Source organism: Vigna angularis, chromosome 8, assembly GCF_016808095.1.
Source record: "Vigna angularis cultivar LongXiaoDou No.4 chromosome 8, ASM1680809v1, whole genome shotgun sequence".
Lineage (NCBI taxonomy): Eukaryota > Viridiplantae > Streptophyta > Magnoliopsida > Fabales > Fabaceae > Vigna > Vigna angularis.
In genome coordinates, this window is record NC_068977.1 from 31,550,583 (window position 1) to 31,564,783 (window position 14,201).

Genomic DNA, 14,201 nt, shown 5'->3' on the forward strand with positions numbered 1-14,201 from the left:
GAAGGAAAAGCGTTGCTAGAAGAGGCGCTGGAAGAAGAAAATTTGGTAGAGGTAGAAGTTAAGACCGAACAGTAGAACCGTTCGGTTAGTTGTTGGTTTCTTTGTATGACCGTTCGGTCATCTTTTGGGCTACTTCTTTTGTAGGCCGTTCGGTATAGGTCTTTTGTAAACCGTTCGGCATAGTTTCAACTTTTGTACAGTTTTAGCTTTCCCGTTATTATGTAAGGTCGTTCAGCCATAAGCGTACGTTCTACCTTTTGTATGAACTGATATGTAGTATTATGAATGTGATGTTCCTATTATATGAATTTACACTATATTTTTGGGATGTTACATTCTTTCTCCTCCTCCTCCTTGTTCTATTATTCATCTCACTATCTCCTCTTAATATACTAAAAAGAATAATTAAATTTGGTGGAAAACATATTATTTATTTTATCAATAAAAATATTCATCATTAATAAAAATCACAAATTATCAATAAAATTTATCAAAAAAAAATATCATTAAATTTATTACTAATAAAATTATATTGACGTATTCATGAAGAATTTAAATTTTAAAATTCGTCAACAAATTTGAATTTGTTGACAAATTAATATTTGTGAGTAAAATTTGGTCCATACATACAAAAAAACTTTTATAGCTTTGAAAAGGAAAGAAAAAGCTTAAACATAAAATAAAGAAAAACACACTCAAATAATTTGGTGGAACAAAAATAATTTAAAAGTTAGACATAGCAAAATAATTACATTCTCATTAAGATATCCGAAAGTGTAAGAGACTCTATAATCACATAAAATATAAAATAATTTACTAACGAAAAGTTTTCATGAGCACAGTAAATTAAAAGGTTTTTTACATCCATTGGACACAGTCTTGTTCAAGATATAATTATATATTACATAAAAAAATATTTATATATATATAGAAAAAGAGGTGCAATTAGAAATTATGTTATTGGTGAAAAATTAAAGCCTTAAATTCTTGTTGGGTTACATTTACTTCCTGAACCCCATCAATTTACTCAATATTTATTGGATATAAAAAGAAAACCTTTAAACTTACATTTATTTTAGTTCAAAATCATACCTCAACTTATATTTATTTCTTGCTAACTTTTTATAATGAATTGTGAAATATAGAACTTCATAGATTTTATAAACATTGTATGAGTGTGTTGGGAAGGTAAAGTTTAGGTCCTTTCTTAGTTTTAAACTTTGGTTACTCTTTAGGGTTACAAAAGGTTACCTTCTTTTAATACATTATATATATATATATATATATATATATATATATATATATATATAATATAGACACAATATGCATTGTTCTGGATTCATAGAAAGAAATCAGATACAATACAAGCAAAAGATACTAATTTTAATACAATTAAAGACTTTTGTAAATTTTCATCTAGAGGCAGAAATTTTGAGAATTTCCCGAATTGATTGATAAGAAATATAGAAAGTTTTAATCTTTGCTCATGAAAGTTTCGATAGGAAGAGATGCCTAATCTTTAAAAATGAGAATCATAAGAATTAACAGATGAACTCACAAAAAAAAAATCTATGAAATGTTTTTTCTTTAAAGAATCAAGATTAATTAATCGGTTAAAGTTAAATAAATGAATTAGTAATAACACTTAACCTGTACAACAACTTTAAACAAATATAAGAAAAAAAAAGGTAGCTTTTAAAGAATTCCTCCCAGAAAAAGTAGTCTAAATCAACATTAATCTAGTACAATGAAAGTAAGAAATATCCTAAATAATCACATCTTACACGTGGCTGTCAGTTCATCATGAAATTGCTTTCCCACCCTTTTGTGAGTTTCTCATGATCTTTTGGATTTGGGGTATTTTGTTAGATGTTTCCTATGTATTTTTTCGTGTTCCAAATTTGATCTTGATTTTTCTATTCTGAGCTAGTTGACTACTATCCCTTTTCATTCGTTTACCCTGGTGAATTTGGATCTTAATCATATCAAAGGGTTTTTTCTTTTTTTCATTTTTTTTGTCAGCTTCTTGTGCCTATGTTGGTGAGGTTTAACCCTCCATGTCTCACCCTCTATCACAATCCTCACCACACTGCATATTTCTCCAAGCAAGTGAGAGTTAGGTGCAGTTATGGGAAACACATGAAAAGGGGTGGCCTTGGACGGCCTCAGATAGTGCCTTCAGTTTTGGGGAACAGTAACAGTGAGGGGGTGAGTGTGTTTGTGGTGTCTGACTTGCACACTGACTATGCTGAGAATTTGAAGTGGGTAGAGTGCTTGTCTAATGTGAAGCACATAAATGATGTGCTTCTTGTGGCCGGTGATGTAGCTGAGACATATTCCAAGTTTGTTTTGACAATGTCTCTTTTGAAAGAGAGGTTTGAACATGTCTTCTATGTTCCTGGAAACCATGATCTTTGGTGCCGCCGTGATGGACAGAATTATGTAAGATTTTGATTGCAAGGTTCACGTTTGTGCATTATATGTGATGTTTGATTGACACTCCTATTTGTTACAGATGAAAATTATTCTATGCCTCTATCAGACTAACTACTGAGAATTTTGGGTTGAATGACTGGTTTTTGTTGTCAGGCAAGGATGTTTGGTTCTTGATGCTATTTGTGATATTATTTACTTTGAATGTGTGATTTTTTTTCTCATGGTCCGTGACTATGCTTATGATTTGAGACACCATAGACACATGTTACTTGCTTCAGGAGAAAGCTGTGTCACAATTCTAAAGGGACTTGTTTGTTTGACAACTTAATTAGCTATGCAACCAACCATTATTTGAAAGTATGCTTTTAGTTTGACTTTGTTAAATATTATGTATCATGAATTACAGCTTCTTTGTTAAATTTGGTTTTGGCCATGCTTTAGTGTAAACAATGAACTGTTATCCCTATACTTGATCACAGAATGAACCATAACATTCCTGCGGTCTAAATATCTGAATGAGTTCTAGATTAGTGACTTGTTTTTCTACTCTGGGTCGGTCGATCGTAGTTTCCCTTTGAGCTTTCCACACCAAAATGAAAACAAATAATGGGACAGGATTTGTTACTTTGTTTTGGAATGTCATTCCATTTATTCCATGAACATTATTTCGGGGGTTTATACGTGTTGAATCCTTCTATCTTTGTTGTAATAGTTTTAGTATGATGCAGTTCATTCTATTTTTTTTTTCAGGTTGATTCTCTTGAAAAGCTGAGTGAATTGCTTGATGCATGTAATAGAATTGGAGTGGAGACAAACCCAAAGGTTATAGATGAAATAGGAATCATTCCTTTGTTCTCTTGGTATCATGAGGTGATTACTTATATAGTGACAGTTTTTAGCTCCTCAATCTTATATACCATGTGGCGGACTGGATCCAAAGTTTTCCTTACTGACAATTTATTTGAATGCTCAACCTGCTTCTTTGACAGAGCTTTGACAAAGAGAAGGACATAACAGGCTTTCGCATCCCGTCTTTGGAGATGGTGACTATTCTCCTTAACTCCTAGTAAGCCATTTGGCAAAAAATAGTTGATGGTCTGATCATGCGCTTGATTTCCTACAGTGCTTGATTGAGAAGGACTATCTGCATAATGGATGAGGCCAATTTCTGTCTTGTGTGATAAACATGTATGTGATTTAAGTATATGGATATGGTGTTACTAGTGTACAAAATATAATATAATCACGATCCCTGAAATTGTTCCCTGGTGTTGAAATACCATGCTTGTGATGGTTTGGTAATTATTGTGTAAATATGTTGGAAAATTTCACATCACCTGTCTCAATTCTTGGATTGTTTATATATTTGTTGGACAATTTCACTTAAGCCAATCAATTGAGCTGAAATATATCAGTCATGCTAAGGTCATCAGATTAACAAGATTAGTTAGTTGGTAGAATTTAGAAATTTCCAATCAAGTCCTGATAAAACAATATGCTGAGTCACTCTTAAGGTTGACATTATCTATATATCTTTTTTTTAAGAAAAAATGCAAAGTAGTAAGGAGCAAACGATAACCAAGAAGAAAGTCAAGCATGATATAGACCATGGTAAAGGCAAAGATTTTAGTGGTAGATAAGATAAGAAGAAACCGAGTAGCTCAGCTTTTGATATTGTGTGGAAAGGCTGCCCAAGTCAATGCACTATTCACTCTTTTCGTAAGATGGAGCACTAAATCAGAGAACCGCAGCCGGAAGATATCTCTCAACAGTTTTGTAAGGGCTGTATTACGCTAGATTGATGATATATATCCAAGATAATGTAGGTTGGTTGTTGTGATGCAAGCTTCATGCAAAGTTGTTAGAGATGTAAAATCAATTTTAAACCGTCACCTAAAAGATCTAGCTTTTGAGAGTTTGATTCTTGCCGCTACCATTCTTTAAAATCAAGACTTACATTTCAGCATATGTTAAAATGGACCGTGCTTCGTTGACATTTAGTACATTTTTTGGAGGTTGTTCTTCACAGTGGGGAAGTAGTAAGTTGTAAAAGAATATAGATAATGCTGTTGGTTTTTTTGGGTATTAGGGATACCATCAATTTGGCCTTAATGAAATGAATAGAACTAACTGTGTTAAAAGTGTCACTCTAATACACGACTTAGCTCCGGACATAAAATATTATTTTTTACAGTTCCTTGTGCCTGCTTTTGGGCAAAGTTAGGTGCTCAGATAATGGTAGGAAGATTCTTCTTGAATAGCATTTTAGTATTCAAATATGTCTATTGCTATAGTTTTGTTCTAACTTTCAAGTAGTTTCCAATATGATAGATATTGATGGAAATCTATACCCTTTTCTTAGGCATGTAAAGACTTCTATGCGTGCAAGTGGCCAGAGGGCCTTTCAAGTGGTGATATGTCCCTCGCTTCATATTTTGATGCCATGAATGATAAACAAATGGAAGTAATAAAGGACGTTCAGATGACCTGTGATCACATCATTACCTTTTCCCATTTTGTTCCCAGGTGGTTAAATCTATCATTTAAATTGCAGCTTTATTGGTCTGGTTTACTCATTTGTTTCTATGCATGTATGATGTGCTGTTTGAACTGACATGGTCTGACAATCTATCTAATCATGTTACGAAAATGATGCAGTAGTCCTTTACTCCTTTACTGTTCTTTCCTAATCATCTCTGGGAACCGATTATGTTGTGGCACTGTGGTGGTTAATTGACAACCTGAAAAACTTTAATTAATTCCCTTTTGTAGTATTTTTTTTTTCACTATAGAACTTAGGTTTTCCGGAGAAATTGATTAGTGTTCATAGATTTATCACACATGATCTCGTTACACGATACTGTTTATTGTGTTGAACAATTCAGATGATTGACTTGGAAATTTTGTAGCAGACTAGCAGTTACTTAATCCATGGTGTTATTTGATATTTTGCTTGACCGTAGCCATCTATTCTTTTTTAATTTCGCCCTGCATTATGTAAAGGATAGCTCATTCCTAAAAACTCACAAGGTTGTGCTATGTAACCTTCCAATTCTGTGCTGAAGATATATGATTTGACACTTGTGAAAAGATGTAGGTAATAACAACTACCGTAAGAACAATTAACCTTATTTATTGCATGAATCACTCGACGCTATAGGATTCGGCTAAAAAACCAATTCTCAGATATTCACCGTGAGAACCCTCTTGGTAATTTTCTCTAAAGTCCCTTTTAGTCTCCCTCGCTCATTTTTTAGATGTAGGCTTGTAGCTATGTTGTTGTCAGTGCCAACTACGTAAAACTGTTCTTCTGCTTAGCCACATCACTTGTTTTATCTGCATTGCAAGTTTTTCTGTCCTTATTGCTATGTAGATGATGTTTATGTCAGTGTAATGGTGCTCACGTTCCTAATTTCCAAATGAGTCTAGAATCCACTCAGTTACATGGCTCTTGTGGACACCAAAACTAAACTAATAAGAAGTGGCCCATAATGCTTGAATGCATGATGTCAAAGTACAAATTGTGACTTTTCTTTACATAATTCCTCATAAACACCAACATGCGTGATATTAGTTTATCATACACGTCTCTTGGTGCCTGAGGAGCTGCTTAAACAATAACACTTTTGTGATTGTGTTACTTCTAAAGATGAGTATATTGATTTATTGTGGTAATGGCTGCACGTTCACAGGCAGGAACTTTGTCCCGAGAAGAGGATGTTATTCTACCCCAACCTTCCAAAGATAATTGGCTCAGACTCTCTTGAGGATCGAATAAGATCCATACATGGAGCTAAGGGAAAGAAGGATGCGTCTTCTTGTCATGTGTTCGGTCATACTCACTTCTGCTGGGATGCTGTTGTTGATGGTATCAGGTGTGTTCTGTTAGTAGTTGTATTTTGGTTTAAAATACCATCTGTCCTTTATTTTTTTGCGGTTTAGTCTCTTAAACTTATAAGTTTCAATTGTGTTAAAGTAAATATTTCAAAAAGATGAAAGAAAGATGAATTTAATCAACAAGATAACAGAAACATCAAGAAAAATGAAAATCAAAGGAGAACAAGAGGAAGAACCAAAAATGTGTTTTAGCCTATTATTTTTTAATTATAATTGTTGGTTGGACTGGAAATGAGTAAACTTGCTGTGTTGCTAAATGGTTTTGACACAATTGCAGGTATGTTCAGGCACCCTTAGCTTATCCAAGGGAAAGGAAGAGAAGAATGAATGGAGGTGAAAATTGGCTACCGTTTTGCCTTTATGCTGACAACAAATTTGCTGATAGACTCAGCCCTTGCTATTGGTCTGATTATTACTCTGCAAACCCCAGGACACCTCATAATACTCAACTTGCCCCTTGGGTCGCCAGATTTTATAAGCAAACAGAAACCGTAGATGTATAGTATTCACTACTGACTTTAGTAAGCTGGATATATTTGTTGTTATATATTCCTCTTTTGTATTGTTTTTATTGGATTAAATCAATATATAAGTCCTCTGCAAGGTGAAAGTTGCTGTAACACAAGCCAAATGTAAAATCTTGAATGGTTCCACTGTTATCTTTTGCAGTCCTTTTATTAGTATTCCCTACTTAAATGCCTGTTAGTTACTTTTAGAGTAATAGTAATCTACATGAAAGAGTGATATAATCTGATGCAGCATCGCTACACAACATACGGTTTCGCACATTTTATTCAGTGTGTAAATACAACAGCTACACACTCAACTGGGTTTTTGGAAGTTGTGACCCCAAATCAAGAAAATAAACATGCACATGCAGAAGCCTAGTAACCACTCAAGTAGAAGGCTGGCTGAAAAAACACAGGAAAACACAAGCATACCATTTTATTTAGATGACAAAAAGCAACTGATAACACATTTTGATGCACAAATGCAACAACTGGTAGAAACAACTTAGTAATCTTCAGAAGGCAAGGGCTGGTGGTGGTGTGGGGGAGGTTCAATTGGGATCACAGCATATTCATACACCAGTGCTGCCAGTGCTGCCCCAATCAATGGACCCACCCAGAAGATCCAGTGCTGGTGCCATCTCCAGCCCACTAGGGAAGGTCCAAAAGCCAGAGCAGGGTTCATGCATGCTCCATCAAATGGCCCACCAACAAGGATGTTTGCTCCAACAATGAGCCCAATTGCCAAGGGTGCGATATTGCTAACAGCGCCCCTTTTGGGATCTATTGCAGTAGCATATACAGTATACATCAGCCCAAATGTCATCACAATCTCAAGTATAAACATGTGTCCTACTCCAACACCTGGTGCTATGTGGAACCCTGATGGTCTCTACAACAAGCAACCGCAAACATATCAGTTTCAGTTAAAAATCCAATTTTTATCATGTCGCTCATAAAATTCAAATGATTATGCTGAACCTACATGATTATTTACTTTTCTCAAGTTTTTTAAAATCCTTAAACTTCAAATCAAAATATAGTTTATTTATAAATAATTATTAAGGTTAAGCCATAGTTTTGCAATCTTCTAGTTAGAAGATATCATTACAACAAACATCTACAGTAACATCGTTATATACATCATCCTTGATATATACAAATAATTTTGTAAAAGAAAATAGTTTACCATGTTATTAGTGACAAGCCTGAGCACAAGAGCAGCCACAATAGAACCCAGAAGTTGAGCAACCCAGTAGTATACTGCACGAACAACAGAGATCCTCCCCCCAACGAGAGCACCGAATGTCACAGCTGGGTTGACATGGCCACCTGATACATGCATGCTAGCAGATACAGCAGCAAATAGAGCAAATGCATGGGCAAGTGCAAGTGCTAACAGTTCACCAGCTGAGAAAGCTGAATCCTGGTAAATCTTAACTGCAACAAAGAGAAGTCACACAAATCACCTCCACAAGCACACAATAAAAAACCAGCACACATATATGTGTGTGTGTATTCTTAGCATCCATGTATAAGGTAATCCAAGGTTAAGTAGCACCTTTAGCTAAGCTGAAAAGGTGTCAGCTAAGGAAGATTAGGTTATGTCATGAAATGTCAGCCCATGTAAACATAAAATAAACAATTCAGAAACATTTGTATGCCAAGAATGAACCAAGATTTAGAATATGTACAAACCCAAAGCAAGGCCAGAGCCTTCTCCAGCAAAGACAAAGATGAAAGTTGAGGCAAATTCAGCCAAAGTGGCCCTCATGGAGTCAGGATGAGTGGCCTCATCAGCCCTTCCAAAAGCATATCTGCGGGTTGCCATCAGCAAATTAAGCTCACTCTTGCACAACTCCTTAGGACTACCAACTAAGGTTGTCACACACCTAGCCTTTCAAGATCAAAGATCCTTGGCCAGCTGAGACTGTATTACGTTTTTCTGAAAAGGATTTTCTCTTTGCAGAATGGAGATTTGGAAGGTGAGAAACTATGGTGCATGTATGAAAAAGGTGGAGTGATCGTGCTTATAAGGGGAAACTCAGAGTAGAACTTAGTCGAGAGACACCTAGGTACGTGAAATGCTACATGGTTTACACGTGGTTTTATTGGTATGTGTTGGCTGCTTCTTACAATTTGAGTCATTCTTTATTTGCTACACATATCAACATCAATGTGATGCAGTGTTACGTCAATCTACATTTTCTGAACAGGACAAAAACCAAAGTGCAGCCACCAGCTAAGCCTTGCGGTTGCGGTTTCAGAGGTTTGGCTGACTCGTGCATTGAAGTGAGTTTTTTTTCTATTAATTTTAAATTAGATTATTCAATCTCTATATTTATTTTCCTGTTTAGAAAACCCAACTTTTCACCGAACAAAATCTAAACATTATATATAATTATAATTACATGTAGAATTTAATAAATTTAACTTATTAACTACCACCTTTGTCCCACTTAATTTTTTTTAGAGGAAATGTTTTAGACAATAGTACACCTATGCCATTCAATTTTTTAACCTAGAAAATCTCTCTAAAATTATAATATCGTGATACTCGATGAACCTAGAAGTGTGAAAACGGGTCACCTAGTTCCGGGCCACCCAGCTCGATCTGGCTCGATCCACTACGGGTTGGTAAGTTAGTAAGTCAATTCAACCTGCCTTATTTATTAGCGAGTCAAAAAAATTCAAACTCGATCCGACCCACCACAGGTTGGAGAGTAAACAGATTGACTTACTGACTCACTTAATCACAATTTTTTTAAATAAAAAAAATTACAAACTTTCTAAAATTTAAATCTAAACAAATTTCACTCCCAACATGGATGTTTAATTAATTTTAAAAATAAAAAACTTAAATAATTTTTTCAAGCAAAAAAAGAAATAAATATTTTTTTATAAATTAAAATTAAATTTTAATAAAATAAAATTAGATAGGTGGATTGGTGGGCCAACCCAACCCACCACGGGTTCAACCCGCATGAGTCGAATTTAAATAAGTCGGATTGAAATCTGACCCATATAAAAAAAATAGATTTTTTCCAAACTCAAACCCGTGGTAGATTGGGTTGACCCGCATGTTGTGACCCATTTTGACAGTTCTACTCGCACTTTGTGACAAGTGAAAATTAACTTGATCTTTAACATGGTTAACACATGAGATTAATTGATCAATGATTAAATTTTGGGCTAGTGATCATATCTAACCTGATCTTTCTTTTAGCATACCACTCTAATGAATTTATTATTTTATTGTAATAAAGAGAATAATCAAGTCTAAGAAATAATATTTGATTAAAATAAAAAACATTGACAAATTATCTTTTTAAGTTAAAACAGTAAAGAATTTTAAGTAGTATATATGTAATTTCCAGAAGTTGCCTCCTGTATTCTCCTGCATTTTGGTTGCATCTTACTCTGCTTGTCAAAAGCAGTGCTTAGATGCAAATTATTTATGTGTAAGAGGTGGATGTAACTGTGCCTGTAGCAGGTACCCCATGTGAAGAAGCTTGATTAGCCCAAATATTTTTGGCCCAGTTCATGTTCCTCATATTAACTCATAGTGACAAGTTCTCCACAAGAAAAACTTGTATAATTTAATCTGATAGAGAAATAATAGATAGAGATAAATAAAGAAATAAAATAGGAGGTACAAAAATATTTAAAAAGTGTCATTCTATCTTCAAACTCAAAATGCTTGATTATAATCCTTATCCTTCTCTCAAATGAATCTATCTAATGGAGAGAATAATCATACTCTCATTCAATAAACAGCTCAAACTCTGATATTCTGCAAAATCCTGTCATAACTGAAGCAAAAGGCACAAAAACTAGTACATCCAGAATGGTGATACCAAGTGATTTTGAACAACTGATACTTTATATCTTAAAACGTGATAACAAAAATTTTAGTTTTTAACAAATTCTATCTAGCTAAAAGAATGTGCCTTTTTACATAGTTTTTTTTTTGCTGTCTTCTAAAGTAAAATCATAAAAAAAAAACAGAGGACATAATCAGAGAGATTTTATCTCTTCTGGAAAAAAATGTTCTCTCACATTCTTATATGCAGTTGTTAAGCCATTTCTAACTTGGATGATGTTTCTATCAAATGAATTGAGTGTTCAGATTAATACAATGACATTCTTGAGATGCACTTCGTGCAGTGTGCTTAAACTTTAGTCACTCTCCTTTTTCATTTTCTCTATCTCTTCTATTCTCATCAACACTACACTCATTTTAGGCCTCTTTTCTGGTGTCATATCAGTACACTCTAGAGCTAACTCTGTTAGCTTTAACATTGCATCATGCCCTTCTTTTTCTGCAAGTATTTCTAAATCCAATATATCTGTGGACCAATCATTGTTCACCACAGTTCTTACCCAATCTGAAAGATCATTGGTAGTCTCTTCAATTTCACCAATGATATGGCCAGGGATTTTGCCGGTTACAATCTCTAGCACAATGATGCCAAAGCAATAAACATCAGCACTGCGTGTTAGCTTCTTCCCTTGAACAAATTCTGGTGACCTCCTTATGGCTAGTTTTTCTGCATTCTGTTTGGCTGGGAGTAGAGGCAAGAAACCATAATCTGTGAGCTTGGAATGGTACCCTTTACTATCTTGATGGATTAGGACATTGGATGACTTGAGGTTGGCATGAGGAACCTTTTGAGAAGGCAAGGAATGATGAAGAAAAAGAAGACCCTTTGCTATGTCTTTGATGCTAGAAAGTCTTGTGGTCCAATCAAGTGGCATTCTTCCAATTCCTCTACCCTCTAGCACCAGCAGATTATGAATGTTAGAGTATTAACTTTTAAGTTAATTCTTTTGTGTTAAGGAAGGAAAGAATCAAAACTAACCATGTAGTAGTTCAAACAAAGTGCCATCAGAGGTAAATTCATATATGACCAACTTTTGCTCCTCTGAATAATAAAAGGAGATTATTTCTGCTATATTTTCATGCTTCATCTGTCCTAGCAATTGGATCTGCTGGAGAAATTCCTTCTTGCTCAGTTCATTCATGTGGTTAAGTCTCTTCACTGCAACAACAGTTCCAGTTTCAAGAGTTGCTTTGTACGTAATACCTAAGTTCCCTCTTCCTAGAATTTCTGCTGATGCCCTTAATAAATCATCCAAGTCAAAAACTGGTAGTTTCTTGTTGGAAAATTCCAATCTGCCTAATCTCTCAGAAACATCACTGCCCCCAGCAGAAGCCACCATCTTCTTTGCCCATGCCCCAAAAACATGCCCTATATTAGAAAATTCAAAACATTTATGAGTTCAATTCAACACCTTTAGAAATCCTGAATCAGCCTGAAATTGCATTTTACTACAGGAAATTCTAAGTTTGCAAAATAGCATTGCAATAAGCTGCTAATAAAGTGAATGGTAGAATTGATATGCATAAGATATATCTTACCAGCTGAATCATCTCTTCTTACTTCTTTTCCACTTGTTTGTCTTTTACGAAACAAGAAAGCAATAAAACTGATCAGAGAAAGAAGAATCAGTGCAGCTGCAGCACCAATCACAGCAACAGTCCATGCTTGAAACCTGTTATTTGGCTTCACTGCTGGAATTGGAGGCATAGCAAAAGGAGGCGGTGCAGAAAATGGTGCTGGAGATGGGGCAGGAGGTTGAATAGGACATAACTTATTCAATGGCTCTCCACAAAGATCTGAATTATTTTCATAAGAACTCTCTGGGAACCTCATCAGCACAGAAGTTTCAGGAATAGGCCCTGACAGATGATTATATGACACATTGAAACTTGTCAATGATGGTTGATCAAAGGGTGGAATTTGACCATGTAAGTAATTCTCTTGCAGCTCCAACACTCTCAGACTGGTAAGTTCAACATACTCCACAGGAATTGACCCTGAGAAATGATTGAATGATAAAAGGGCTTGTTCCAAAAACACCAAATTCTTGAGGCTTGGCAATGGTCCAAAAAGTGCATTATTTCTGAAGTCAAGTTGGCTCAAGAGAGTTATGTTTTGAAGAAATGTGGGAGGTAGATAACCACTAAGGTTAACTCCTTCAAGAACAATTTGAACAACATGCCAATTTGAGCAAGTGATTCCAATCCACCTACTCAGACTGTCTATACAAGGAGGGCCTGTCCAATTCCCATGCAAATTCACAGATGAATTCAAAGAATCCCTTATGAGTATCAAAGCATCTCTTTCTTCTGGAAAGAATTCCCCAATTTCAACGCACAACACCATGTTGGATTTGAATGACACAAACAAGACCACATATAAAAAGCTTATGGTAAAGGCCAAGCTCATGATGGTGGATGAAATTGCTCAAAACAACTTGACATGGATTTTTGAACCAAACAGGGATTATTAGCAAAGTGAATCATATCATATCCTCTTTTGTCTCCAATGATTTCACAGTTTGACGATGTTGACAAAGTAAAGTTGTGCTAAGTTGCCGAACATAGTGTTGAACAGGAACGATCAGAACAATGTTTTGCAGTTTCTTTGTGAACATTATTATATCACTTGAGTATATAATATATTAATTATAGTTACATAAGATGACAGCTTTCATAATAGGATCTTGCATGATGCAATGTTCCACATTTTTATTTGGTAACTGAGTTGTTCAAGAATAAGAAATGTTGGTTGTTTCAAATATAGTGACATCGTGGGAAGCAGGGAATGTCAATGATCTTTAATTTGGACATTTTCATGGTTGCTTACCTTTTCTTTTTAGGGTTAAATATGTTTTTGTCCCTTAATTTTCAGCGAAAATTGGAATTAGTCCCTCTTCAAAACTTTGGACTAATTTAGTCCCCAAACTTTAGAAATGTGTGAATTTAGTCCTTTTAATCAAATTTGGTTAACTTTATTTGATGTTTCAAACGCATTTATCAGTGAACATTGGAGCAAAAATGTGTCAAACGGGATAAACAACTCAAATGCTATCATGAAACACACTTAAAACATCAAATAAACCTAACAAAATTTAGTTAAAATGACTAAATTCACACATTTTTAAAGTTTGGGGACTAAATTAGACCAAAGTTTTGAAGATGGACTAATTCCAATTTTCGCTGAAAGTTAAAGGACCAAAAACATATTTAACCCTTTTTTTTATTCAATTTATAAGTAAGTTTTCATATATTAACTAATTTTCGTTATTAAAGAACATATTAAATTAATCTAAAGTGAATTATTTCATTGTCCAATAATTAAGTTGGCTGAGTAACTGTGAAGGGTTTTAAATTCATTCATCTGTATTTAATTCCTACTGATAAAAAAGTAAATTATTTTGTTGTGTTTATCTTTTGCTGCATTATGTGCCAGTTTGGTCTTATAGCATAAACAAAACTGTGATTATCCGTTG

The 14,201-nt window shown here is 34.6% G+C and overlaps 3 protein-coding genes across 3 annotated transcripts; 1 reads left to right on the forward strand and 2 right to left on the reverse strand.

Annotated features, from left to right (window-relative positions):
- Nucleotides 1-1,762: 1,762 nt before the first annotated feature.
- On the forward strand, nt 1,763-6,992 carry LOC108345742 (uncharacterized). The gene is made up of 6 exons (XM_052866859.1): nt 1,763-2,442; nt 3,187-3,306; nt 3,426-3,479; nt 4,799-4,962; nt 6,129-6,311; nt 6,611-6,992. Exons 1-6 carry the CDS (start codon nt 2,035-2,037, stop codon nt 6,834-6,836), a joined length of 1,155 nt encoding a protein of 384 aa, XP_052722819.1. The 5' UTR covers nt 1,763-2,034; the 3' UTR covers nt 6,837-6,992.
- A 104-nt stretch (nt 6,993-7,096) lies between these two features.
- LOC108345743 (probable aquaporin TIP-type alpha) lies at nt 7,097-8,908 on the reverse strand. The gene is made up of 3 exons (XM_017584478.2): nt 8,541-8,908; nt 8,032-8,282; nt 7,097-7,734 (listed from the first exon to the last, which is right to left on the reverse strand). Exons 1-3 carry the CDS (start codon nt 8,671-8,673, stop codon nt 7,348-7,350), a joined length of 771 nt encoding a protein of 256 aa, XP_017439967.1. The 5' UTR covers nt 8,674-8,908; the 3' UTR covers nt 7,097-7,347.
- A 1,918-nt stretch (nt 8,909-10,826) lies between these two features.
- Nucleotides 10,827-13,317, reverse strand: LOC108345195 (probable leucine-rich repeat receptor-like protein kinase At1g68400). Its single transcript, XM_017583775.2, has 3 exons — nt 12,265-13,317; nt 11,705-12,094; nt 10,827-11,620 (listed from the first exon to the last, which is right to left on the reverse strand). Exons 1-3 carry the CDS (start codon nt 13,133-13,135, stop codon nt 11,022-11,024), a joined length of 1,860 nt encoding a protein of 619 aa, XP_017439264.1. The 5' UTR covers nt 13,136-13,317; the 3' UTR covers nt 10,827-11,021.
- Nucleotides 13,318-14,201: the final 884 nt, after the last annotated feature.

What these genes read in the sequence shown, in the direction of transcription:
- LOC108345742 (XM_052866859.1), top strand. Translation starts at nt 2,035, where the DNA reads ATGTTGGTGAGGTTTAACCCTCCATGTCTCACCCTCTATCACAATCCT. An exon ending in GCCGTGATGGACAGAATTAT is followed by an intron (nt 2,443 to 3,186) that starts GTAAGATTTTGA and finishes TTTTTTTTTCAG; the next exon opens with GTTGATTCTCTTGAAAAGCT. An exon ending in GCATCCCGTCTTTGGAGATG is followed by an intron (nt 3,480 to 4,798) that starts GTGACTATTCTC and finishes CCCTTTTCTTAG; the next exon opens with GCATGTAAAGACTTCTATGC.
- LOC108345743 (XM_017584478.2), bottom strand. Translation starts at nt 8,673, where the DNA reads ATGGCAACCCGCAGATATGCTTTTGGAAGGGCTGATGAGGCCACTCAT. An exon ending in AGGCTCTGGCCTTGCTTTGG is followed by an intron (nt 8,283 to 8,540) that starts GTTTGTACATAT and finishes TCTTTGTTGCAG; the next exon opens with TTAAGATTTACCAGGATTCA. An exon ending in GGCTTGTCACTAATAACATG is followed by an intron (nt 7,735 to 8,031) that starts GTAAACTATTTT and finishes TGCTTGTTGTAG; the next exon opens with AGACCATCAGGGTTCCACAT.
- LOC108345195 (XM_017583775.2), bottom strand. Translation starts at nt 13,135, where the DNA reads ATGAGCTTGGCCTTTACCATAAGCTTTTTATATGTGGTCTTGTTTGTG. An exon ending in AAGAAGAGATGATTCAGCTG is followed by an intron (nt 12,095 to 12,264) that starts GTAAGATATATC and finishes TTTCTAATATAG; the next exon opens with GGCATGTTTTTGGGGCATGG. An exon ending in TTTGTTTGAACTACTACATG is followed by an intron (nt 11,621 to 11,704) that starts GTTAGTTTTGAT and finishes TGCTGGTGCTAG; the next exon opens with AGGGTAGAGGAATTGGAAGA.